The sequence below is a fragment of the Python bivittatus genome, unplaced genomic scaffold (assembly GCF_059951505.1).
Source record: "Python bivittatus isolate LINGU-HERP-01145 unplaced genomic scaffold, Pbiv_v1 ctg000020_np1212, whole genome shotgun sequence".
NCBI classification, from domain to species: Eukaryota; Metazoa; Chordata; class Lepidosauria; order Squamata; family Pythonidae; genus Python; species Python bivittatus.
This window is the reverse complement of record NW_028277030.1, coordinates 37,268,944-37,296,039: the sequence shown is the minus strand read 5'-3', so window position 1 is coordinate 37,296,039 and position 27,096 is coordinate 37,268,944. Positions and strand designations below refer to the sequence as shown.

The 27,096-nt window shown below is 38.7% G+C and overlaps 1 protein-coding gene across 23 annotated transcripts in view; it reads left to right on the top strand.

Annotated features, from left to right (window-relative positions):
* The window catches only part of DST (dystonin), a 342,419-nt gene that overhangs the window by 138,628 nt on the left and 176,695 nt on the right, over positions 1–27,096 (top strand). For 22 of the 23 annotated variants that reach the window (XM_025177748.2, XM_088137258.1, XM_088137206.1 and 19 more), the window contains 6 exons: positions 18,802–18,914; positions 19,027–19,133; positions 20,833–20,952; positions 22,014–22,109; positions 22,210–22,337; positions 26,572–26,665. In XM_025177748.2, the coding sequence (XP_025033516.2) occupies positions 18,802–18,914; positions 19,027–19,133; positions 20,833–20,952; positions 22,014–22,109; positions 22,210–22,337; positions 26,572–26,665 (658 nt within the window). Of the gene's footprint in view, positions 1–18,801; positions 18,915–19,026; positions 19,134–20,832; positions 20,953–22,013; positions 22,110–22,209; positions 22,338–26,051; positions 26,445–26,571; positions 26,666–27,096 lie in introns of those variants that run through there. The other variant, XM_088137313.1, reaches the window with a different exon arrangement.

The window sequence follows — 27,096 nt, the reverse complement described above, 5'->3', positions numbered from 1 at the left end:
AACATTAGGTTGTCAGGATCAAGTGACCTCTAAAAATCTTTTCTGTGGTTTTTAATAGGGATAAACATAGCTCTGAGTTAAAGACTGTCCTTTAAGGGAACTGAAGACATTCCTTGAGGCTGGGATCACAGTAGCTGTTTCCTCGTCATCAGATGACAGGATAACAGAGATCATGTTCCCAGATGTGAGAAACATTTAAAATACTGGTAGCATGCTAAGCGTTTTGGTAGAGGGGGAACAAGCAGCCAACACTTTCTTTATAATCAATGGAAAGAGCAGAAGAGGTGAAACAAGTTAACATTTGTGGATTTCTACATGACTTTCTTTTTGTTCTTGTAAGGGTTGCACTGCAGAAGAACTGTAAGACTTGGCATTTAAATTTAGACCATGAATGAATTAGGTTTGGCTCGTATCTGTTTAGTGCTTTAGATAGTGGATCCTTCAATAAACATGTTCTTCATTTATCTTGTCTTTTTTTTCATTCTGAGTTTTCTGTATATATTTAGATTACATATATAAAAAGTATATAAGAGCTTTCAGAAAATTGTTATATGATCATGGAGCTATTTTTATTGCTGAAAGCTAACAGAATTCCTTCCTGAACTACTTATTTGTTTTATCTTCCTGATTGTTTTTTATCTACTCCTAATGGTTGTACGTCCAAAATTATAGATGTTAAATAAAATTGTATACAGTACTTCTGAAGAATTGGAAGGATTGTAGTAAAGTTATTGATTTGATAAAGGCAGGATAGAAATTCATACTAAATGTATTAGGAAAAATTAAGTTATTAGTAGAACAGCAACCATAAATTATCAAATTGCTACCATACATCAGGTATGTTTTTTTATCTAGGGAGAAGGTTTTATGGTAGTATCTGAAGTTCAACCTGAGTGGCAGTAAGCAGACATCACTGTCAGTTAGCCCTGATAGTATAAGCAACAGCAGCACCTCCACACCTGAAATAAGAGAAATCTTTTACAAAAGGTTGGAAAAGCTTATCACCTGTTTCAGAAACTGGAAGTTGCAGAATTCCATTATACTTTTGCTTGAGCACAAGGAGCAACAAAGTCTTGCAGCTGACTGGTGGTAGGACAAAAGAACAATAAAGGACCTTGAGTAAGAGTTCTATGATTAATATATGCATACCTGGCTATAATATACATTCAGAAATATAAGAAGTTTACACAAGACAAAAATAGTTAAAAGATGCCAATCAGCTATTTTTATTGTCAGAATGAAGTGGGGAGTATCAAAATATGCATCAAGCCCAGGCAGATGTAGCTTGGGCAGTGACTAAAGTGGTTTCAGTATTACAAGACATTTATAACCTGTCACTGTGGGTCTTCCGGCATTGGAATCATCAGTTCAACAGGCTGCATCTGTCTTCCTGTTGAACTGGAGCAGCAGGTTATTGGTCGCATTCAATTTAGTCATTTTATCTAATTTTGTATGGGTGCAGTGTTACAATTCTGTCCCATTCTAAATCCTTGATTGAGGTGGAGTAAGAAAAGACAAAATACAGCTTCCTTCCAAAAATGTTAAAGTGCACTTCTGTATGAGATTTTTCCTTTGTTTTGTCATTTTAATTTATGTTGTTGAAGAGCAAATAGAATCCTATATATGCTTCCTCAGAAATCACTGAGATTATAGGACTGCATCCTGTTTTTTAAAAAATTATAAAATAAATTAAACTAGGGTAAAGTTTTTAGAATTGACAATGTCTAAAAGGTCATTTTAATGTTTGTATATAATTTGTTGGCACAACTCGGGCTCCTCTTAGGAATGTGTATACTCTAAAGATAATGATTCCATTTCAATATAGTATTCAATCAAATTAAAGTAAGGAGCTGTGCTACAACATCATAATAAAATACAAAAAGATCAGATATACCTTCAGACAGCATACAGTTTTAAACAAGTAAAACCACATTGTATCTCACTAGGAATTCCTTTATCTTGTTGTTTCAATTCAAATGAATCTGCTATTAAAGAGCAAATACAATCTTATGGGTGTCTCCTCAGAAATGAGTGAGATTACTACGAGGTAAATGTGTATAGAACTGCCAGCATACAGAAAATGTTTGCAGAAAATATTTGAGTACAACTGAGAGAAATTAGGTAAGCTGCACCAAAAGGCATGAATCAGAATGTTGGTTGTTGATTTTTATTGGGACCTTGAATTTTTATAGTGATCCTTAATACCATCAATCATGGTAGCCTTCTGGATTGCTTATGAAAAGTGGGAGTAGGGGACAAAGTATTACATTCCTTAGGAAGGTTACATTCCTTCCTAAGTGGGCAGTCCCTGTTAGCAGGGAGAGGAAAGAGAGCTTGCATTAGCAGCCTCTCCCTTGTAGACTATGCAGGATTCATCTCTCTCTCCCCTTTGCTTTTTATCTTCTACATGAAGTGATTGGGAAAGATAATTCCATCAGTTTGAGGTGATGTATTATCAGCTGATGTTTACATCGTATGCATCTAGTCCCTAGACTGAACCAGATATGTGGTAGCAATTTTGACCTGGTGCTTGTGAGAGACTGAATGGGAAGGAACAAACTGAATTTGAATCCTTGTATATCTAATTTTCTGTCAGGTCCAGGTTGTGGCAGAATGAGGTGGCACTTCCCCTGAAGGGGCAGATCCATGACTTGGGGCTTATCCTAGACTTAATGGCTGCTGCCAGATAGGCAGGTGAAAGTGATGGCTAAGGAGCCATTAAAACATAAGAGGTGCCCTGCCCTTCTAGTCCAGCAGTCTGTTCTCATAGTAGCAAACCAACTGTACAAGGAAGCCCACTAGTCTCCCAGCAGATGGCCTTCAGAAGCAATCACACTGTCAACAAGGCTAATAGCTATTGATCTCCATGACTTCCCTGAATTGGTCCAGCTGAACTTTGGATTGTACCCAGTGGTGGCCCCACTTGAACTGAGAGGCCTGTAAACAGTAACTTGTATCCTCATCAACTGTAGGATAGATTACTGTTATGGGCTCTAAGGTTCCTGCCTTTGAAGGCTATTCTGAAGTTACAGTTAGTGTAAAATGAATTGTCCTCTACAGCCATTTAACTCTGGTTTTGTGGATGCTGAATTGGCTTCCGGTAGTTCTGAATACAATTCAAAGTGTTGATTTTGATCTATAAAGCACTTTTTGGCTTGGCTCCCAGATGTCTCCAGGACAGTCTTCTTTAAATAGAACAAACCAGTTCTGTCTGCACATCTCATGTAGCGATATTAAGGGTTCCCCCTATGTATGAAGTTCAGGGGGGCAGAAGTCTAGTGGTTTTTTTTTCATCATAGCTCTGTCATTTGGAAAAAGGCTACACCACATATTTGACTAGGACCCTTCGTGTTGGTTTTCAGAAAGGAGATTAAGATAGAGCTTTTCTCCAGGGTGTTTAATTTTAGAAAACTGTTTCTTGGTTTATAAATACTAGGATCAGTGATAGCTTTATCAGTTTGATTGATTTTATCTCTTTGTTTTTACTGATATTTTAACTTCAATACTGTAAACCCCAGGAGACTTTGAGAAGTTTAGTGGTCTATAAAATTTGTTTTTTTGTTTTTAATCTGCGCTCAGTCGTTACCGACTCTGCAGCGACTGCTTTGGACAAGTCCTTTGCAGTTTTCAAGGCAAGGTGTTTCAGAAGTGGTTTGCCAGAGCCTCCTTCCTAGAGCAGAGCCCAGCTGGTGAGCGCAGGAGGCAGGGTTTCCGTTGCTTCGCGCCCTTTTTGGGCGCGCCCAGTTTTTCACGCTTACCAGCAACTGCTCCCAACTCCTTTTTGCAAGGCGCCACCAGCATTTTTCCTCCCACCGGAGTGAGAGTACCCATTTATCTACTCACATGAGTTTTCGAACTGTTGGGTAGACAGGAACTGGGGAGGAAACAGGAGCTCACCCTGTTAACGTGAAGGCTGGACTCGAACCGCTGAAGCGTCGACCATTTCTGGCCAGCAACTTTCAGCATCATTAAGCCGCTGCGCCACCGCGTCCCCTATGGGGTCAAATAGAGAAAGTTCTGGAGCCAGGCCCTGCTCCCCTTTACTGATCTGCCCCTCCTCTGTAGGCAGAAAGATAATATTCAGCTTAGCAAAACAGAACATTCACCCTAAACTCCTGTCTTTTTAAAATTTATAACTTGTTAAATAAATAGGCATTTATTTTGAAAAGCTACATACCAATATAACATTTCCAATTGCAATTGGTAATTGGGGGAGTATACAAAGTAAATAAATATGCATACCATCCTCATAGCCATGTTTATAATAAATACTGTATTGTTAATAGGGTGAGGGCATAGCAGTAGGTTGGATCCTCCCCCCCAAAAGTATAAGGGTATAAGGTAGTAGTAGAAAGAGAAAAAGCTAAGCTAAGAAGGATTGAATGCAGAAAAATACTATTACTCATACTTGAACTTACTCATTACTCCTTTCACTTGAGGTTGAAATCTGTATGCAGGAAGTTTGAAATGGTTTTATGTGCATTGTAGAAATGCACATATCCTCATGAATGTGGAATGGAATATGTCTTGTTTATTCAGGAGAACATTTCACCAGTTCTTGTGAAATGTCTGAGCCAATAGCGAGATAAACCATATGAAAACAATAAATACCAGCCATGAAAGTATCGGGTAGCAATTAAGAGAAAAGAAAATTGGAAATGCACAGGCGAAATGCACATGTGTCTTATAATAAACAGGCTAGCAGCAAGCACACCTGGTCTATTGTGCGCTAGACTTGGCTGGAGATTACAGGAAGGCTATTGAAAAAGATAGGAATGTTACCTATAGTGGTAAACAAATAATAAAAATCCCAACTCAGAGATTAAGGATAGATTTGCAATTATATTGAGTAGATGAGAGATCAATTCAAAGCCCTTTGCTCATGTTGAGAACCTTTCTCTGGCTCTTTAAATTTAGCTTCCGATGAGAACCAGTAGCTCTCCGCAAGAAGAGGAAGAGAAGCTATTCAGAAATGCAGATCATGCTTCCCAGATTTTGTGAGGCAAACACAGCTGTGTGAGCTGCCAGATCCATTAAAATGTGGCAGAAGTCAAGGCAAAGAATTTTAGGTGGGGAAAGTTTTCAAAAAGCAAGTCTTGCTTTAAGGCAAACACGTCATATATACCAAAGGTTTGGTCTGGAACATTGGTTTCATGCCAGCCCACAAGGCAAGGGCTGTACGCTTTGTACCATGGCAATTGTTAAAACATGTTACAGGCTATCAGGATCTAACTTGAATACATTCCTCGAGGATAGGAGAAGCAATGATGCCAACATTTGCTGCAGCATGTCAGTTGCCTCTAGCTACAAATGGGGAAGAAACAAAATATTACTAAGTGTCAAGTTTTGGATTGCTGTGGGATATATTTGAAAGGAAGAAGGCAGCGATTATGTGCATCTTCAAGTTTCTGCTTGCTGTTTTCTACCGTGCAGCTTATTCTTGCTTTTCCTTGGAGCAGGGAAATAGAAGCTCTGCCCAGGAAGAGAAATTTAGTAAGCTTTGTTTGACTGAATAGAGGCAGGTTTCTATATCTCTGCTGCAGGGGATCACTTAGCATTAGAGTTTTCAGACTGAGGAAAGAAACAAAATTTCAGGTTGAGTCAAGTGGATTCCATACAGTACAACTGGCATTCTGCATGATGGATCTTGATCCAGAGACTGTTTAACAACAAAATAAAATGGAAGATAATTTAGGAAATATTTCCTTGATAAAGAAGGTTCCTCATCCCCACCCCAATCTATATCACATGGAGTATGTAAAACTTACAAATAGTTAACTCTGGCCAGATCACAGTGTTAAGGCAGCTGCTTCTTTAACAACAATTTTGCAGGAATTTTTGTTTTCATGTTTCTGAAGCTGCTCCCCCAAAATCACATTAGGCTGGCCTGTGACTTTCTTATGCTGCACTTTGGATTCCATCAGAACTCTTTAGGTTCTGTTTGTTCTTTTAAGAGGAATTACAGTATGTTGCAACATAGAAATCCTTTCTACTTGCTGCTACAATGTGGATTTCTAGGAATAAGCCTGGTACTGTTTACTAGCAGGGGGTGGTACCTCTGGCCTTCTCTTTTTAGGGAACATTGTTGAGAAAGTAGACTGTAGTTAAAGAGGATCCTGGAGCAAGTGGATTATCTAAATCCTTTTCAATTGATTTCAGGCTGGGATTTAGTATGGAGACAGCTTTGGTTGCATTTGGAGATGACTTATGGCAAAACTGGGATAGCAGTGATGCAGCCTTGATCTCTCAGTAGCTTTTGATACTGTCAACCATGGTATCCTACTGGACCAATTCTGGGAGTTGGAGGTTGGTGGCACCATTTTAAACTGGTTCTCCTCCTTCATTAAGGGCCAGTTTTAGTTCTTGGTTTGGAGGGGGAGTGTCACTCCCTAGGAGCTTCCTTTGTGGGGTACCACAGATTTCCCTTTTGTTCAACATCTACATGAAACCACTGGGTGAAGTCATTTGCAGGTTTGGGGTTCTGTGTTATCATTATGCTGATGATATCCAATTATATTTGTCAACCCCTGGCCAGCCAAGTGAGCCTATTGATATTCTGTCTTAGGGCCTGGGGGCTGTATAAGCCTGGAAGGAGAGGAACTCAATCCTCCCCAGACCTAATGGCTGTGGATATGAAGGCCACCTGAATCTGGGAATATTCCATCTTTAATTTTGGGTGGGGTTGCACTTCCCCATTCAAGAGTAGTATGCAGCCTGGAGGTCCTCCTGGACTCACAGCTCCTGCTTGATGAGCAGGTGGCAGTTGTGGCCAGGAAAAACTTTGTACAACTCTGTTTCGTGTGCCACATGCCCCTTCCTGGATCAAGGGGCCCTTCAGAGAGTCATTCATGCCCTAGTCACCTTGCAGCTTGACTACTGCAATGCGCTCTATGTGGGGTTGCTCTTGAAGACCACCTGAAAGCTTCAGCTGGTCCAGAATGCTGTGGCCTGGGTAGTGATGGGCATACCTTGGTGTATCTATGTGACACCCCTATTCCAAGAGCTACATTGGTTACCAATATGCTTCTGGGTGTGATTCAAGGTGCTGGTAATGACTTATGACCTCTACATGGTATAGGGCCTGGTTATCTAAGGGACTGCTTATCTTCTGTGATGTCTGCTTGACTGGTAAGAGCCAGCAGGGTTGGCACGTTCTACATCCCTTAGTTAAACAGTGTCATCTATTGAGCCTCAGTAAATATGCCTTTTCTGTTGCGGCACTGCCCTCTGGAATGAGGTTCATCTGGAGAGCTATGTGGCTCCCACCCTGATGGCATTCTGGTAAACCTTAGAGACCTGGCTGTTCTCCCAGGTCTTGGGGTAGCGTGGTTGGGGCCTCTGTTGGATACATTTTTACATGTAGAAGTTGTTGGTTGGACTTGCCATCTTGTTCTCCATTTTTTTATTTTCCTTTATAATCCTATTTATCTTGTACTTTCTACATGTTTGGTTTTACTATGAGCTGCCCAGAGTCAGTTTGGAGTTGGGTGGTGCCTAAATTGAATAAAATAAAATACTGTTTATATTAATGTTTTGGGGAAAATACCAGTGGTATCTTGATAGCAATGCAGATCAAACGCTAGTTGCTAGTTTAAGCTCTACTTATCTAGTGCTGTTACAGCTAGACACATAAATTTATTAAATGGTTTCTAGATTTTGAGGACAAAAATTCCTAGTTTGTACAATGCTTTTTTTTTTTTTGGTGCCAACTTTTCAAATAAGTATTTATTCAGCTGTTGTTTTCATGTCACTCTTTACTTTAGTATGAGTAAGTTGTGTTAAAACACAAGGGCTATCTTCTTTTCTCTATAAATAGATTTTGCACTGACTTTATATGGTTGTATGCATGTATATTATATGTGTTTGTGTGTGTGTGTGTGTTGAGAGAGAGAGAGGGGAAAATCTTTGAATATCAAAAGTGCTTTGCAGATAACAGGGTTGTGCAAAATAGTGGCATTGAAGCATTAAAGCAACTTCATCCTTTGAAAGGCTCATACAGATGCTTCAAAGGCTGTTTACGTAGTGTCTACATGCAAAGACCACTTCCACAGAGACTACTAGAGAAGGAATTGTGACTTCATGCACACTAGCAGACAGCCAGAGACAACCTTTAAAAAAGCTTGTCCTTCAGAAAGCTTTGAAGCCTTAAAGCAGCAACAGCCTGGATGTTGCTGCTTTAAGGTTTCAAAGAAGAATGCTTTGTACAGCAGGGGTAAAAATCCCTGAGTTGCTATTAATGACTATGGGCTCATTCAGACAGCAGCTTTACCATGCTTTCCTCCTGTCTCAAAGCCAGAAGGAAATCTTGTCAGCATAAATTGTGCTACCCAGTACCTTGCCTTAACAAATAGTATATCTAGAAAGTGGTCGTGCTGTGCTGTTGTCCATACAACTTCTCCGTGGCACAAAGTAGGGATAATGATTGGTGATTTTACCTGGCTGAATTTCAAATGTCACCAGCCATAGGAAAATCCATCAACAATAATTATACAGACTGTATGCCAGGATTCTTGTAAAGTCTGTGCTCCATCCAATAATTATTTTTCCTGTTTTTCCCCCCAAAACTGTTGACCTAACAGGCACTAGATGGCAGCAAAGAGTTCATCTCTCTCAACTGTAAGGTAGTGGTCACTGGGCAGCCACTACAGAATTGTTCTTGGAGAGCAGAGATCAAGAAAGAGGTTTTGGTGTGTGAAAGGTGTTGAGCTGTGGAATAGTTTCATGTACATCCACATAACTATTATAAAAGTATTATTGACCAGTCAACCTATTGACTAACAAAAAGTTGATGCAAAGAGTTGAAGTTTCTTGGCTGCCATCTAGCAGTTGTCTGGATTTGTTCAGGCAAGTTCCAGCTGATGGATAAGTGTTGAAGAGCTATATGTTGAGGCCATAACTGTAGCAGGGAACATTGTAGTCGATGGAATGAACTTTTAAAAAGAATGTTGTATGAGAAGAGGAGCTGAGGAGCCAGGGCAGCAACCAGCAGGAAGAGAATTTCCTGGAGTGTAAGTTGCAAAAGCACAAGCGCCAAGTCCTTTCAGTTACACTTTCAGGTATGTATGTTTGGCCAAGGGACAAGCTGATAAATTTTCACTTTGTATATACCAGTCCTTTTTTAAAAAAAAGGAAGTGACTGCAGAAGTCACACTTCCACTCTCTTTCGTAGCCAAGACAACATTGGCAAATGGACATGAAGTCCAGGGATCAGATAGAATGGGGCAGTCCCATTTACCAGGGGATTACAGACAAATAGGTAGCTGTCTCCAACTATATCTCCCCAGCCCTCTTCTTCCATGTACTGTCTGCTGTCTGAGTGGGAGGTCTTCTTCCATTTCCCCAGGGCAAACACTGCTTCCATGTTAGAACACCTTGAACTGACTAAAGCCTGTCTCAGCAGTGGGCTGCCTACAAGAGGGGGCTCTGCTAGTAAACAGAAAGAGGGGCATTTTCACATCATGGCATGTAGGCTGTGTGGATGAGCCCTATGTGAGGACAAAGGTGAAGTCCCATCAGTTGGGTAGGAATAATGATACCCCTAGTGCCGAATAGTAGGTAGGAATGTAAATAAAGAGATTTTTTTTGAAAGAATACGAATCAAGAGTATGAACATTTTGTCCATTTAGATTTTCTCAGATATATACTAATTAAATGGCTTCAGGCAGACTACTGTTACAAACCTCTCTTGCCTCCCATCAGCATTACAGGTATAAGTAAAGTGGCCTATTTTACAGTTTGTGTTTCAAAAATAAAATATGATGATGATGACGATGATTGAAAGATGCTATTATTGTTTTCTCATGGACAAGGTAGACTCAATCAAAAACCTGAGGATTATGAAAATGACACAATAAGTCAGGCAGATGTAGTGCAGGGCAGGTTTAGCTCTACACCAAATGGACTTACACCTGTATTATAGGCTTCACCTGCCTGATTTTTGCATAATTAATCTGCAAACTCACCATGACATAATGGAATGATAACAATTTCTGACAATAGAGCCTCTCACTTAAAGGTGGGCAAGACTGCTTTAATTTCTCTTTCAGTCATATGTATTAAAAGAAACAAAAATGTGCATGTTGGAACATGGTGTTTAAGTGTGTTGAGTTGTTCCTCTCTTCCAGAGAAATTTATGGGTGTCTCTATTACTAGTCCATTATTACCCTTTATGAGTACAGGGACTAGTTGTATATTTCATCCATATAAGCATTAACTAATTGCAGCGATCAAAACGAAAACTAGACCACTTGGATGTTCACTTAACTTTCCATTCCAAGCCCTGGCTTTTCTGCTGACAAGTAATAGGGCTGTGCAGTGCTTTGGGTTCAATTCTGAAAATATGTTTTAGAGCATGGAAACATGAATGCAGCACCCATTGGCATTCATGCTACTCAGTCCTGGATATTCTGCTTGAATGAGTTGCCAGTAGGTTCTGTGTTCACACAAATGTGCCCTCTGAAGCACGTTTTCAAAATAGAATTGGAAGTATTGCCTAACCTTACTAAATAATGGAACTTCTACGGCATGAGGCTGAATTCATGGAAGCCAAAAAAAAAACAACCTACTTCACTTTTCTATTTTTTTTTTAGTAAAGTACTAGCCAGACATTATCCTAAGAACACTATTATGCCTAGCTGTGAAGAACAATTTTGAATGTATTGAAAGTAGCTATGCATATAGCTTACTTAAAACTAGTTTATCTAGAATAAATGGCATTTCTCATGAATTTAGTTTAACAAATTGATATCTGACTATTAAGATATAAATATATGGCCAAGTCATATAGTTCAATGACCTTTACTTTTATTAGCACTTAGTATGGGAATATTGTGCCATTGTATTATGTCATCATAACTACTCTTCACTGATGCCTGAAGTCCATAAAGACAACTAAGGTTATTCATTTTTGGTTTTAAAAAAATACTGTAGGATCTGAAGGTGGTGTGAATTTAGAATATGTGTAACAAATCTGGCTATGAAATGTTGAAGGTAAGACTTGAGTTGCCTCAGGTGGAATCTGGTAGGATATGGGGTTGAAATCTAGAGTCTATTGTTTTCTGGAGTTTTTTGTTTTCCCCCAGAATTTACTTATACTTTATGGCACTTTGATAAATACATCAGGGCTATTTTTGTTAACTTAGGCTTTTAGTTGAGTATTCATGTGTACATTCACTTAGAATAGGAACAGGACATTGTACCTGAACCAAACAATACCAGTTGTATTCTTTGTACCCATAGTATATTGTATATCCTAACAGACTTTATTTTAATTAACATCGTAGCTCTGGGTGTGTCTGAATTGGTTACTGTCCCTACCTGCTCTCCAACAGAGTTACTGTACCTGAGAGAAATGTGCCTGCAGGGAAGTATTTGAATATTATTGATATTTGCCTATGAATACTTACTAGTAAAAATTCCAATGATATATGTGGTTGTATTATTGGTTTGAAATATATTTGTTAAATATATCAAGCAATGATGTTGGGAGTGAAGTGAAAGACCTGGTAAATTACTACCTTTTTGGATGAAACAGTTGTAACAATATATTACCTCTACTATTAAGGGTGCTTAGAGTATAATGATTCCAACTCAATCAGTAATTCGTTTTAAAATTTTTTTTACTGTTTATTGTTTATTACTGAATCAAATGTAACAAAGGAATAAATTACTATTTTTTAAATATATAATGCAGCTGTTCCTAACTATACGCGTTATCAGGTTGCTTATTTAGCCATACCTTTACATCTCCCAGAAATATGAGATATATTTATAAAAGCTGGCAAAGATTCTGATCTGGTTGGCTATCTCAGTCACACATACATTGTATTTTTTTGCCCCCATACTGTTGGAGATCTATAATGATGCCTTTTTAAATAAGGCTTTTCCTACTTCTTCCAGTAAAGCATGTATTTCTGATTTTGAAGGCTGGTAAAGACTATGCAGACTATGCAAGCTGTTGTCCGATTTATTTGTTAAACAGTCATGCAAAAATATTAACAGTGATCTTGGCAGGTAAATTACAGATGATATCGCAGGGGCATTGTGTTACAAATGTTCTCCTTCCTCTGGGGTCAGTTTCAGTTGGCAGTTGCAGGGTTTCATAGGGCATGACACTCTTCCAACTCTTAGTGTAAGTCCCGTCCCTTGGGTCAGCCTTGCAAGGTAATCCAGACAAGAAACACACACAGAAGAACTAGTTCTAACTTTATTGTAAGGTTACATTAACAGAATCTTGCAAGTCTGAAGTACATCTCTCCTCACTTGCCTTTACAGTCCAAGAAACTAGGGAGGGTCCCTTCTGAGATGTTCGCAATGCCCCCATTCCTTATGTGGACTCAGCTGCCTCTTATCTGACCATTATCTAGTCTGCAGCTCTTCCTCCTGTCTTCTGAAGTCATTCCCACATACCACTGCACATTGCCTGGAAGCTAATAGGGTCTGAATGAGGATCAACAAGCTTAAGTTTAACCCTGACAAGACCAAGTGGCTTTGGATTCCTTTACAGGAATTTTCCATCCTTATTTCTTGATAGGTTTACACTTCCTTCAGTGGAACTTGTAATTTGAGGGTCCTGCTGGAGTTTCAGTGAGTAAGTGGCGGCTTTGGCCAGGAGGGTCTTCGAACAAATCCACCTGGTACATCAACTGTACCCTTGCCTGCATGGGAAGACCCTTTTTATGGTCATTCATGTCTTAGTCACCTCCTGTTTGGATTACTGCAACACACTCTGCATGGAGCTACTCCTGAAGACCATACAGAAGCTACAGCTGTTCTAGAATGTGTGGATGTGAGAAGTTATAGGCATATTTGTTTTGCCCACTTAACACCAGTACTTTGCAAACTGCACTAGTTACCATTTGACTTCTGGCTGCAGTTCCAGGTGTTGGTTGTCACCTATAAAGTCTTACATAGCTTAAGGCCTGAATATTTATGGGTTGTCCCTCCCCATCCAGTAAGATCTGGCAGGATTGACTGTAGGTGTCATTGGTAAAGCAGTATCATTTTTCAGGATGTTGGAGATGTGCCTTCTCAGTGGCCGTACCTGCCCTACAGAATAGTATTTCCCCTGAAGTCCATATGACCCCAACTCTGATGTGGTTCCACAAAGCTATGAAGATCTGTCTATGTAAGCAGCCCCTGGGGCAAGGTGGATTCTGATCCTGCTCCCTGATAAGTTTTTTTTTACAGCTGTGGTTTGTTTTGTTGTTTTTCCTAGTGAGGATGCTTGGTAATTTTTACTATATGTTATTGTTATTTTAATTTTTCCATTTTGTAAGCTTTCTAGAGTTGCATCTGTGATTGAGATGGTCTGTAGTTTAAATGAATGAATGAATGACCAACCAACCAAACTTTGACTACCTATTTTACACAATCTGGTTTTATAAGAGATCATTAAACATAATATTGAAATTAATAATGGTGCTCTCATCAGATGTGGAAAAAGCAGTTGATACGCTGCAGTGGAAATTTTTAATAAAGTTTTGTCTAAATACACATTTGTTCTTTTTTATTATTTAGATTAGCAAGTGATACTGTAATAATTCCTCTTGGGTATTACACTTGGAACTATCTATGTACTGTATGTTATGAGTCCTTATGAAACTCATTAATAATATCCTTTATCTTCTCTTATTTTTAATTTGATATTGGAACTACTGGACTGCTTCATTCATTAAAGAGAAGACAACAGCTGGAGTTGAATACAAACTATTTTTATATGCCAAAGCTGGGGAAATGCTTAACCTGCACACATTGACATAAAAACAAATAGGGTTATAGTTGAAACTGAAACAAGACTGAGAATTCTAGAAAGAATACTACTGTACTGCAAACTAGAGAGATATATTACCAGCATTAGTGTAGTAAGTCAGAGAGAGCATTATCTGCATGCATTTTAATGTGTGTATTCAGTCCTGTTGGATGGCAGTTTCCAGTGTATATCAGACCTGGATCTATCTGTGTGGTACCAGTGAGATTCAGTCAATAGCTCGTGTGTAAGTGCACGGTTTATTTTATAGAAAGTTTCATTTGAAAAGCATTTCTTAACCAAGTCTCCAAGAAGGACTGAAGAATATTATGTACAATTCTTATCAGGAGATTGGTATCCAGAAAGAATGGAGTCTCTTCAATTCTGTTTTTGTACTGAATTTTCCTAATCCATGTGATTAGATGATCTATAATTTTAAGAGTGCCAAAATCAAACAATATTTGGAAGGATACCTTATTCCAGATATGTCAATCAGAACACAGGCAATTTGTTAATTTTTCTCCCTTCTCTTTCCCTTTCTTTGAGTTCGTGTATTTTCTCTGGTAGTGAAGTAGGTTTACTGAGAAATCTGCAGTAGGATGACTCATACTTTTATAATTGAAGACTGGATAATGCATCTTTTATCATATGTAAAACAAGTACATCATAAATGTGTATTCCATGGTATTTTATCACAACTGGAAAGCTTTAATAATTAACACAAAATACCATTTGTGTATAAATATACAGGTGTATGATTTTTAAATACGCATTTAGGATAGGTACCAGGGTCATCTTAGATATGCAGTACTATATTATTTATAAAACTTGGCTGAAGATAACTGTAACTAGCATTAACATTTTAAATGGTGATTAGTACTGATAATAAGGTGAAGGAGGCAGATAAGGTTTTTTTGTCTGATTTTCCTTTTTGGGGACATTTTTCCTATGAATTCATTCAGATGAATAATTTACAGAGTGGATTTGAGTTTGATTACGTACAATGACTAGAGGAGTCCTTGGGGTTCTCTGAGCTTGGTTTTTTTCTTGCAAATGTTTCATTACCTGGCTAAGTAACATCTTCAGTGCTAGAATGGAGTAGGGTTTGCTCTCTGTTTATATACAGTAGCTTGCCCTGCCAGTCCTGGTGGGGATGTGGGGTGTTTTTTTTTCCCCCTTGGTAGTTCCTTGATTAGGGTAATGTTTACTGCTTGATCGTTTGTCTGGTGATAATCTTGGTGTTAATCTCTGCTTATTTGGGTGGTGATTGCTGGTGAGGAGATGTTCTGGTCTTTTATTTCCTTTTTATTGTCTCTTTTGAATAGTGTGTAGATGTTGTTTATCTCTATGTGCCTGCTGATGGCTGCCTTGTCTGAATACCAAGCTTCCAGGAATTCCCTTGCTTTGCAAACCACATTCCATTCTAGCACAGAGAAAACAACCAAGCTCAGAGAACCCCAAGAACTCCTCAGTTCAACCCTGAGCTACAAATATTCTCTTCTATTGGTACAAGACCTAGAGATAATAGGTTTGAAATGTGTAGCACAAATGTGGTTGTCTTTGCAGTCACTTTATTTTATTGTAGAGGAAATTTCAGCTTCTCTCTTCTTGAATTAAAGAAAAACATTCTGCATTGTAGTTTGCTTATGTGGTAGTGGCATTTTTCCCACTAAAAAATAGCACCTATATTACAACTTGCCCTTTCTTGTTTTGAAAAATTGGCAGCTGAATAGGCATCAGTTTGTGTTTTGCATATCGCAGGTTGCTTCATTACAATCAACATGTGTGAAATGCCTCAGAAGTCAGCAGAATCAGAAGAATACCCATATGTTTTTAGATAGATTTTCCCCTTTTTGCAGCTTCACACAGTGTTTCTTTGCTGCAAAATAAATCCTTGTTTGTTTTTATGACTCTGTTAGTGGCATAAAAGACCTCCTTTTCAAGTTCATTATTGTAATGCTCTTTTATAATTCATTATGTGCATGTTGCATTGGAAGATACTGTTTTCCTAAATCAGTTGAAGTAATAACTTTTTAAGTTTAAATTGGAGAGGCTGAGGATAATAGCTTATTAATTGCAGGGCTTGGTCTTGTTGCTGATACCTTTGATTGAAGTCCTGTCTTTTAAAAAATCAGAAGAGGTTTTCCAGTATTTCAGGAAATATGGCAAAAACATACTTCAGTCAGAAACTGAGGAAGAATAAATATTAGGGTAATGCCTTTAATAATTGGGGGAGGGAAGGGGATTTTATAGCTAAGTTAGCTATGTCCTAGCTGAAATGCATGATGACTATCATTAGGAAGAAGATGCTGGCTAAAATTTATCATCCCAACCATTCTGGAACTGGGAAACTGAACTTCCTTAATTCTTAGGCAACACTGTGTTCTTAAGCCTCAATTTCTGTAATCACTAGCTAGCATGGCTAGTGGCAAAGGCTTGTGGGAATTACAGATACACAAAACATCTAAACATCATCATGTTTTCCACTCCTGTCTTAGCTTTTTTTCTGATGGTTATTTCCCCCACCTGTGTCCTTCTACCAGATGGTCAGGATTCTCTATAGCTTATTTGGGGAGAAGATGGAAGTGACATGACAGAGAGAAAATGAAATCCTATTCATTTTGCATGAGCAGAGCTCTTTTTATAGAAAACAAATGATTTATTAATGATTCCTTTTTTCTTGTTGTCTTCATAACTTTTTCATACTTCTATTGCCTGTATCCTGCTGTATTTCTTATATCAGGTGATAAGCTTCATGGAATCAATCTAGGGAGGTAGCAGTAGCAGTTAAAAAAGGAATCTTTTGAATCTTTAAGGCCTCATTCCTGACCCACATACATGTGAGTAAGTCCAATTTAATACAGCAAGAAATCTAGCTAGCGACCTGTAGGATGTAGTACTACTGCTGCTGATGGAGTAACGTTATAAAATAGTATTATTTAGGGACCTAATAAAAATTATAAAAATAAAACAAAAAAGTAACAAAATAGGGTTAACAAAAATATATCTATTTATTGATTGATTTCAAGTATTTATAAGGCCATCCAACTCAAATAGTATAACTCTGGGCACTGTACAATGAAAATGAACAATTCAGCAAAAAAACAAACCATACATCATTAGAAATAAGCCAAAATATAAAATGGCGAACCAAATAAGATAATTAAAACAACCAACTGGACCCAAATGCCTGGGGAAAAAGCCAGGCCAGGTCTTCACTGCTTTTCTAAAGGCAAGCAGAGTTGGGGCCTGTCATAAGTTTGTTCCAGAGCACAAGAAAAAACACTTCCTAGGTCCCATAAGATGGCAGTGTTTAACCTGGAGCATGTCTTACCTATGGGAACGTGTGGAGCAGGCAGATACTCTTGGGAGCAGGCAGTCTCGCCAGCGGCCAAGTCCTATGCCATGTAGGGCTTTAAAGGTGATAACCAACACCTTGAATTGCGTGCAAAAGCCTATTGGGAGCCAGTACTGTACAGCCCATAGAGTAGTGGTGTCACATGAGCATAATGAGCTGTGACCATAACTACCCACCTGCTGTATTCTGGACCAACTGAAGCTTCTGGATGGTCTTCAAGGGCAGCCCCACGTAGAGTGTCTTGCAATAATTCAGTCAGGCGGTGACTAAGGTGTGAGTGACTAAGCAGTGCCAGTTCATTCAATACCAGTGAATGAACAGTAGTACAGTACATAGCACACTGGAAGAGATACCTTTATCATATATTTTGTAAAAGAGTATGTGAAATCATGAGATATTAGGTTTAAATAATGATTTCGCTTTTGTGCCTTTGATAGGAGTGAGGCCTTAACATGATTTATGTAAATGGAGGATATGAGGAGAAAAGCAATGGATTTCTTTGTATTTCAGTTTTTTTCTTTGCTGCGGCTGTTTTTCTTTTGAAATTGTTGTTGCCAGGCTCATTAACTGTAATAAGAAGACAACATGTATGCAGTGAAGTTAAAAAGTAGGCCACCTGTTTGCCCTTATAATAATATCCTGCGAAATGATTAATACTTAGTATATAATGCAAAATATCCCAGTGAGTTTCACCCCTTGTTGCAGTAGGGTGAGGAGCTTACTAAAGAATAAAAATAGCTTAAAATAAACCAAGGCATCCACTATAGCACATGGGGAACCTTTGTTCACTAGGCTGAAACTGTTCTTTAGGCCTTCCCATCTGGCCTGTGGAAACTCAGGGAAAGCCCTTTCCCTGAAGCTATGAACAACAACAACAACAACTTCTATGCCACCTGACAACAACTCTGGGTGGCTCACATCAATCAAAGAAATTACAGTAAAATCAATAAAACATGAAAGATATAGATAAAAGTTGGCAAGCATGATGAAGCAGGGGTTTCACTAGAGTGAGACAAGTTCATCAGGAGATGTAGTTTCAAGTTCCTTTTTTGAACCATCCCATCCTCAAAATGGTGCCCACCACTTGCTTTTCCCATCTAGAAAAGGCAGGAGAGGGTGAAGCCACTTCTTGGTAATTGTAAGATATCCAGAGTCAGTGTTTCAGAGAGAGAAGAGATTCTGATCTCTATCTAGTGACTTCCCTCTGTAAAAGACTGGAGATTTCCGTTCCTCCTTTGATAAAAAACTATCTCCAAGTCATTTTTGTTCTGAGGGAAAATTCTGTCTGGGAGCTGAAAGGCTGAAATGTAGGGCCAATTTCCCTTGAAGCAACAGCCTTCATCATTTCCTTTGTAATTTTTTTAAATTTGTTTTTAATTTTTATATTTTAATTTTATTTTTTAATTTAATAATTTCGTCTGCAGCTCTAGTAACCATCAGCCTCTTGGACTTTTCTTGTTTGGTAATGTTTTGTATAGTTTTTATGTTTTATATATTTATTGTTTTAATGGATTTTGTGAACCATCCCGAGTCCCCCATTAAGGGGAGATGGGCAGAGATTACATACATACATACATACATACATACATACATACATACATACATACATAAATAACACGTCTAGTCTTCTGAAATAAATGAAGATTACTGTTCACATATTGTCTTCTAAAGGCAGATTAATTGTTGTGTTTTACAGGCCGGACCTGGTAGACATGAATACTGTTGCTGTTCAAAGCAACCTTGCAAATTTAGAGCATGCTTTTTTTGCAGCTGAAAAACTTGGAGTTGCCAGGCTTTTGGATCCTGAAGGTGAGTTAATGAATCGAAATACCGTTGATTGGCCAGCTTTAGAAAGCGTTGGAAGCTTGATGTTATGATATTTGTATTGTAAACATTGCCTATGTCCACATGTACATTTTAGATGTTGATGTCTCCTCGCCAGATGAGAAATCAGTAATCACTTATGTATCATCACTTTATGATGCATTTCCCAAAATACCTGAAGGTGGTGAAGGCATCAGTGCACATGTAAGTAAGAAACTAGTTTTATACACTCAGAACAATTTTTGGTCAGAAATGTTAAAACATTATGTAAAGTTAAGGAGTGTGGCAGTTTGGTTGGGATTGAAAACTTATATAGTGCTAGTTACTTATAGAGAATAACTTGAACAAGAAGAGGTCACAGAATGAAAATACTAAGAAGTGAGACCTCTCCTTTTGGATGTACTTCCTCCATGCATAGAAGGTGAATTCACTTCTTTTTTCAGATCTTACCTTGTTCTGTTGGGTTTACCTGATATTTAACTGTTGAGCAGGGCATTTTGAAATGAGCCCTCACGGACATGATGCTGACTAAAGTATTTCATGAAATTGGCAACTCTGCACAAATGTATTTATGAGCAACTTTTTGGACCTCTTCTTCAAAGTCCATGGCCTTGTGTGGAAAGAAAGCATAAAAGCCTAATGTGGTAGAGGCAGAGATATGTAGTCAAAAACAGGTCGCTGAGGGGGAAAAAAGGTAAAAGAAGGAAAAAGTAAGAGAACAAATAGAAGAGGCCCTCAGAAAAAACTATAATGCTTATGGTAAGGATGGGCTGTTTCTCAGAGTTAACAAGGGAAGTGCTAGGAGCACAAGCTAAGAGTCAGGTGAACAGTAGATAAGAACTAAAATCAGATAACAGAAAAACATATACAGTGGAACCTCGGTTTACGAACTTAATTAGTTCCGTGACTCTTGTTGCACCCCGAATTGGTCGCAACCCAAAGCAAATTTCCCCATAAGGTTCAATGTAATCCATTCTGGCGTGGAGGACAGGGAGGCGGCTATTGCTTGGAGGGAGAGTCCCCCTCCCTACCACCACATGTCAGGGGAGGAAAATGGCCGCGGACCACGTGTCAGGGGCGGAAAAATGGCCGTGGACCACGTGTCGGGCGTAAAATGGCCGCGGACCATGTGTCAGGGGCGGGAAAATGGCCGCGGACCACGTGTCGGGCGGAAAATGGCCGCGGACCACGTGTCAGGGGTGGGAAAATGGCAGCAGACCACGTGTTGGGCGGGAAAATGGCCGCGGACCACGTGTCGGGCGGAAAATGGCCGTGGACCACGTGTCAGGGGCAGAAAAATGGCCACGGATCGTGTCACGGGAGGGAAAATGGCTGCGTATCCTGTTTGTACCCCGAGGCGGAGTTCACAAACCGAGGTAAATTTTTGCGGCCGGAGCTGATCATAACCCGAAAAGTTCGTTAACAGAGGCGTTCGTAACCCGAGGTACCACTGTAGGTTGCAAGTACATAGAGAGAGGTGCTGTTAAGGGGAACTTAAGAGTGGGTAAAATCTCACAGTGAGTGCAGGAGAGGAGGAGAATTTGAACCAGGAGCCAAAGAGGCATAGGCCTGCCAGATCCAGTTTCTAAAATGTTACTCAAAAATTGTTGGGAAAGGGACTTTGCCAATTTAAATAGTGACTTTTGCTGTTACTTTAGGATTGGGACCTGAGAATTATTTAAGGCCACCGTTTCCCAACCTGATGACCTTCAGATGTATTGGACTCTTTGCATACCCATGGGTGGAAGTAATGAGGGCAGAGGAGTCATAGCAGTTGTCAGGCTCTGTTTCAACTGAGTTGAACCGAGTTGATTAGTTGCTTAGATATAGGTGTCTAATGCTACAGATACAACTGATAAACAATATCTTCACAATTGGTGTACTATTGTATTGCTTCTTTTAGGATGTTGAAGTCAAGTGGATTGAATACCAGAATATGGTGAACTACCTCATCCAATGGATTAGGCACCATGCCACAATAATGGTTGACAGAGCATTTCCAAACAATCCTGTGGAACTTAAGGTGATTTTTTTCATGTGTTTATCTTGCCAAAATGCAGTTTTTAAAGTATATTAGATAATACGCCTTTAAAGTAATCACCTATTCATTTACAGTGATCCACAAAACTCCCATGCCCTTTAAATTACACAAATCAATTGCACTGCTGGAGCTTAAAATACTTGATTCAAGAAGGCTCTGCCCTTTTCCAAAGGCAGAATCTGCCCAAACTCAGCTCTGCTTCTGACGCTCAACCCTGTGTCTCATTGCTAGCAATCAGACTACATAATAGAGAATGGGCACTGGAGACAGTTAATTAAATTTGCCTAGTACAGCTCTTCTGGGAACTTAAGCATTGGCATAGTTTGCAGTGTTGCATGTCCCTTGATGTAAAAAATACTGGAAGCTCTTATGTCAGAGAGAATGTCAGGTTAGATTTCTTCTCCCTCTCATGTTATTTTTCTACAAACAGAAATTTTATGTGTGATAATCCACTAATGGATTATCTTCTGTCCTTATCACATGTTCCCTATCAATCTACTTTTACTCACATGGCAGTGGAAAAACTGGATTCCTGGTCAGCTACGTAAAATAATAGTGTGATTTTAGATATTAGAATCTTGGGAAGGAGCCACAAATCTGAACACAGTGTTCATATAAATATTAAGCAATAAAGGGCATCTCCCTGGCTTGGAGGCACTAGGATGCATTTTAATCTGAGGCTGCGCAAGCCACTGCCACAGCTAACACAAATTTAGTGGTTTGGATTCTAGTCCTGCTCATAAAAGAGACATCGAACTGAATTCTGTGCAGCATTACCTGGCACATACTATGTGGATTGCATCCATGAACAGCTGCGGGTGGAAGAGTTAAGTTAACCTTTGCCTTAAAGCGCGCGGATGCCAAGGGAAAGCTGAATGGGAGACATACGGTTTAATTCTCCTTTTTCTTGTAAATCCATGTGTTTTCTTCTTGGTACTGAGTAAATTAGGACATTTGGTTTCAGAGTGATGGGCATGACAAGTTTTTTGTAAGCCTTAGACTAGAATATCTAAATAAATAGTATAATGTTTGTTTTCCTTTAGGCACTTTATAACCAATATTTACAATTTAAAGAAACAGAAATTCCACCAAAGGAGATAGACAAATCAAAAATCAAACATCTATACAAATTATTAGAGGTAAGCTATATTGTATGGACTGGTGCATGCTGGATTTATTTCTCACTTTTATGCTGTGTTTGGGTTCTCAGTTTTACACAATTATTCCTTGCCTTCAAAGGTTTGGATTGAATTTGGGCGTATCAAGCTTCCTCAAGGCTACCACCCAAATGACATTGAAAAAGAATGGGGGAAGCTAATTATTGCTATGCTGGAAAGAGAGAAAATGCTCCGACCAGAAGTTGAAAGGTATGTTGATTATTTGTTTTACAGGCACGTTTCCCTGCCGGGTTTGAAAATGCTCAGTAAGATGTAATACATAATAGACAGAGGCACTTTAATCTTGAAACAAAGGTAGTCAGGGTTTCCTTTGTAGAAATGAATTGTCAGGTGAGCTCATTAATTGGACATTGCTTTTAAATTGAGTAAATATCTATACCTATGCTTAATTTTATTCATATAATTATTAAGGAGCTTATGCAGAGTTCTGTGTGAAATAGCAAGTATGTAACTATAATCTTGCCTGAAGTTTTGCCCATCAGAATTGGGATAATTATTCCAGTTATCAACCACTGCTTACAATTAAACAATTCTCTCAAGGGTTTATGCTTCAATCCAGACCTTTGAGTAGATAATACTTTTTTCAAATTTCCCAGGGTAGTTACGGGATTGAGTTGGCTCCCATCTACTTTTTCTCAGAAGTACTGGCCTTAAGAGAGCTAAAAAAAGGGACAGTTATCCCAAGTCATGGTGATCCCCAACGGAGATGGCAGACAAAGTCCCTTGGAAGCACAGTTTTGGTAGATTGCATCAGAGCATTGTGCCATGGTGCCTGCTCAAGGGTGTTCTTATTGATGCCAAGGACATTGCGTGCCATGAAACCAAAGCAGACAGCTGACTCCCCAGGGCCGTATGCAGTCTTGGAATCCTTTTCAGCACTGTTGGAGCCTTTTGGATAATTAATGAGAATTAACCATTATGTTCCCCGCTATTCTGAGGCAGAGAAGGCATGACAGCTGTACCCTAAGCACCCAAATAAATTTAACAAGTAAAAATAATAATGAAATTCCCTACATCTATCCCAATTCAAGAAAAATTGAAAATCTTGACTGTGCCAATGTATGAGACAATAGCCTTGACCATTTCACTGGTTACCACACTCATCAGAAATCTTATGTATGACCCTTGGCTCTCAAAAGTTATGATTTATAGCAGATCTTTTCTTATTTTGTGTGGACATCTAAAACAATTTTATATCCTTTATTAATTTGGTGCCATGAAAAAATAGCAGTGTTGCAAATTTTTCCCAATCTGGCAATTGAATTCTCACTGAACTTTATATCTATTTTCGCCTTCTTTTACAGACTTTCCCATTAAAGCCTTTCCCATTAACCATGAGAGTTAAACCACCATTTTGTGGACAGCATACTTTTGAATCTTAGAGCTGAATATATGCTATCATGTACAGAATTCTCCAGTTTTATTTTTTAATATTACAGTTATGTGGAGGGACTAAATCTACTACGGGTGGGAAAGCCATGAAATGTAACCTTTCCGCAAATATTTTTTCAGTGGAATCCCTCTACTGGGCAGATACTGAGGTCATGGGCATTCATGTGGAGGGTAAGGGTGGGGTGGGGAATATGATATGTGCATTATATTACTTAAGTATTTGAGTCAGAATCATAACACAATTACATAATTTTGTCATGTGCATGATGACATGAAGGGCATGTCATTTTGACATCATTATGTGTCCTTATGTCACCATGCAAATCTTAAAAATGCTTCAGGCTGGACACAGTCAAAATTGGATTTCTTTTGCACTGATGACCTGCTTCTGAGCCTCCCCCAAAAGTTCAGCTGATCATCTTTGGAAACAGTGCTGAATTAGAGGGTGACCTGTGATTTACTTAAAGTAGCGAAAATTGAGAAAAGACAGAGGCAAAGACTGGATACCGTCTTATGCCTCATCTCTGTTGCTACTGCAATATCCATTTTGTAGAAAGTAAACCAGTAAGGGTTTAGAGATTAGTAATTTGCCAAAGGCTGAATGCTCAACAGCAGGTGCGTTCACCTCAAGCGTCTATTATTACTGTTCTTCCTGTATGAAAAATATTTTTTCTCTTTACATTTTGGCTGGTTGTGGATTTTAACAATAAAGTTAATAGTATTTTATCTATGTATTCATTTCTCTCTTAGATTACCCAGCCAAGAAATCTTTAGTTTGCTTTCTGATCTCTCTGACTTTTTTCCAGATTTGCCTCCAGCTTAAATAAGCAGGAGAGCAAAAGCTTTACCCCATTCATTCAGGGCTTTGTTTCTTCTTTGCATGGTAACCAAAGGGATTCCTCCCACTTTCGTATGCTAATGGTTTGCCTCAGTATACGTTGTGTTTATTAGGAAAACAAAAAGGAAACGTGGGGGTAGTCTGTGGTTATAATTGGTAGGAAAGGGGCTTGGTGGGCAGAGTCTTAGAGAGGAAAGGGACCTTGCTTGAGGTCTATGGGGAAAATGGATTGATTTGATGGGCCAGCTAGAAGTTTCTCATCCCTGCTGTTCATGAAAATAGTGGTGTGCTTCAACTTAGCGTTGTTTTTTTCTTTTCATCATGGTGCTCTTAAGCCCAACTTTTTCATCTTGTGGGTTGTTTTATCTAAAAGAGCTTCCGTTATGGGGAAAAATTGAGAAACAGTAACTGTGTTTGAAAAGAGGCATGTATAACATCCTGGCATCATGGAATACGTCACTAAAGTCAGTGTGGGCTCTCGGAGTATGGAGATACTCAAAGTTTGGGGGTATCTTTAAGCAATTTGGATCGCAGTCAGTCAGTAGTTAAAAATATCTCAGTAGCCAAGTGCTTTGCAGTAACATTTGGTAACTTTAGTGGGCAAAATCTAAAGAGTGAGGCAGCCCAGTCTTTTAGATATTCTGTATTTGGGATGCAAAAATCCATTTGATCACTAAATGGAAGCAAAGAGTTTGAGTTTGTTCTGTCTTTGCTATCAACATAGTTTTCAAATACGATAAGCCTAGTCTTCACAGTTTAGAAAAGCAATAGTGTAATCTGGGGGTCAGTTATAGAACAGGAACTTGTTGAATAATAGGATTCATAATAAAATTATCTGCTGTTAAAGAAGTAAGAGGATGAGGAAGAAGCAGCCTTACTTTCCTAAATGAAATGAAAACTGTAATATGGGTAATAATAAACTCAAGAGAATCCTAATGGACTGGATATAATTTTGACACAAAAGTGATTACTCCTTGCCAGCAAGAAATCAGAACATCTGTGTGTGCTGGCAAAAATCTTCGTAATGGCAAACAGTCAAAATAAAGGATTCACTACCACATTTTATAGTAAAAATTATAGCAGTCAATAAAGTGACATTAGTGTGCAAGCCCAGCCACTCACGAGCTAATTGCAAAAATAACCATTGTCCTATAGTTCTGATCTTTTTATCCTAATAAATGCACAGTGAATTTGTTTAAATTCAACAAAAGCATATATAAACATATTCTTAACTTTAATTCACTCCAAGGTAGTCTGTGCAATGTTTAAGGGGAAGTTGCTAGAGAACAAGCTGTAGTGCCGGTCCTATTAATTGTTTTGGCTGTAATATAGGCAATTGTTGAAAGCACCTGATGTTGCAGGATAGTTGGATCAAAATGGAGAGAGACCTGGATGAAAGACCACTACAGTAGTGTCCCATGTAAAAGCAGATACGAGTATCATGAGTCATTTCATTAAAAAAAAATACTGCAAATCTATAAAATGAATATTTATTGCTCAACTTTTTTACAGCTTGGAGTCGTGGATCTTTAAAAGCAAGGTCCTCTTATCCTGTCTCATATCAGTTAGGTTTCTGAGATTGGATGACACTTCCATAGAAATATTTGGCACTTCTCCTTCAATGTTAACGCCCTAATCATTCTGATTAGTCCATACTTGTACAGGCACTTAAAGCTGGAGAAGCCAAGCCCACATTGGCATATATAGCTGAAGGCAAAATCTGAAGAGGAATCAGAATAGTGTTTGCAGGATTTTGAATATTCATGCTGAAGCCTATTTAAGGATGCAATGGTGGAAGTGCCTTTAAAGCTAACTTCTTTCTGGGAGCTGTGTATGTTTGCAGACATTTTGCTTTTTTCAGCGATTCAGACTGAGGGAGGAGCTTTTTGGCTATGAAAAATGAATGCTAACAGTTATGGCTACCAGAGTAGTGATTCTTTGTTTAGTAATAGCACTAGTACCCGAACCAGCATTGATTCCAATGAAAACTTTGTATCTGTTAACTGTGGTCCAACCCTTGTTAATTCGTGTATAAGCTTTGGCAGTGGTCCTATGGAAGGATCCAGGTAAGTTTTGATATTATGTTGCAGAATTTGGCTCAATTTTATTTGGTAACAGTTAATACTACTTTCTTGTATGAACAAAAAAGTGTAATCAGCCTTATGGGACCTGTATTAACTTTGATGTCTTTAGGTTAGATATGCTGCAGCAAATTGCAAACAGAGTTCAGCGGGACAGCCTGAGTTGTGAGGACAAACTAATGCTTGCTCGAAATGCTATGCAGTCAGTAAGTAGTTTTGAATATCTAATTTCTGACTTGTTTTTCTATATTGAAAATGCATGTGGATTATTGGGTAAAGAGTAGAATGGCAGCATCTTTGTTTAGATCTTGTACAACTAGGTACTTACCAAGTGGCCACAAACAAATCACACTCCTTGGCCTCAGGGTTTGAATTTTTAAAACAGGAATTGTGATAATATTTTTCAGAATTATTTGGAAGATTAGAAGAATTACCAGAATTATTAATAGCTGCAAAACCAACTTGGGGTACCCTAGAAATGCATCATATTTCATCAGGCATGCAATGAATAGGCCAGCAATATCATCACATCTTTTACATATTATGCCACATTTCTGTGTTAAAAACATTTTGAAGTGATATAAAACTACTGTATTAAGTGCTTCAACCTCTGTGTCAATAAGGCATTGGGACCAAG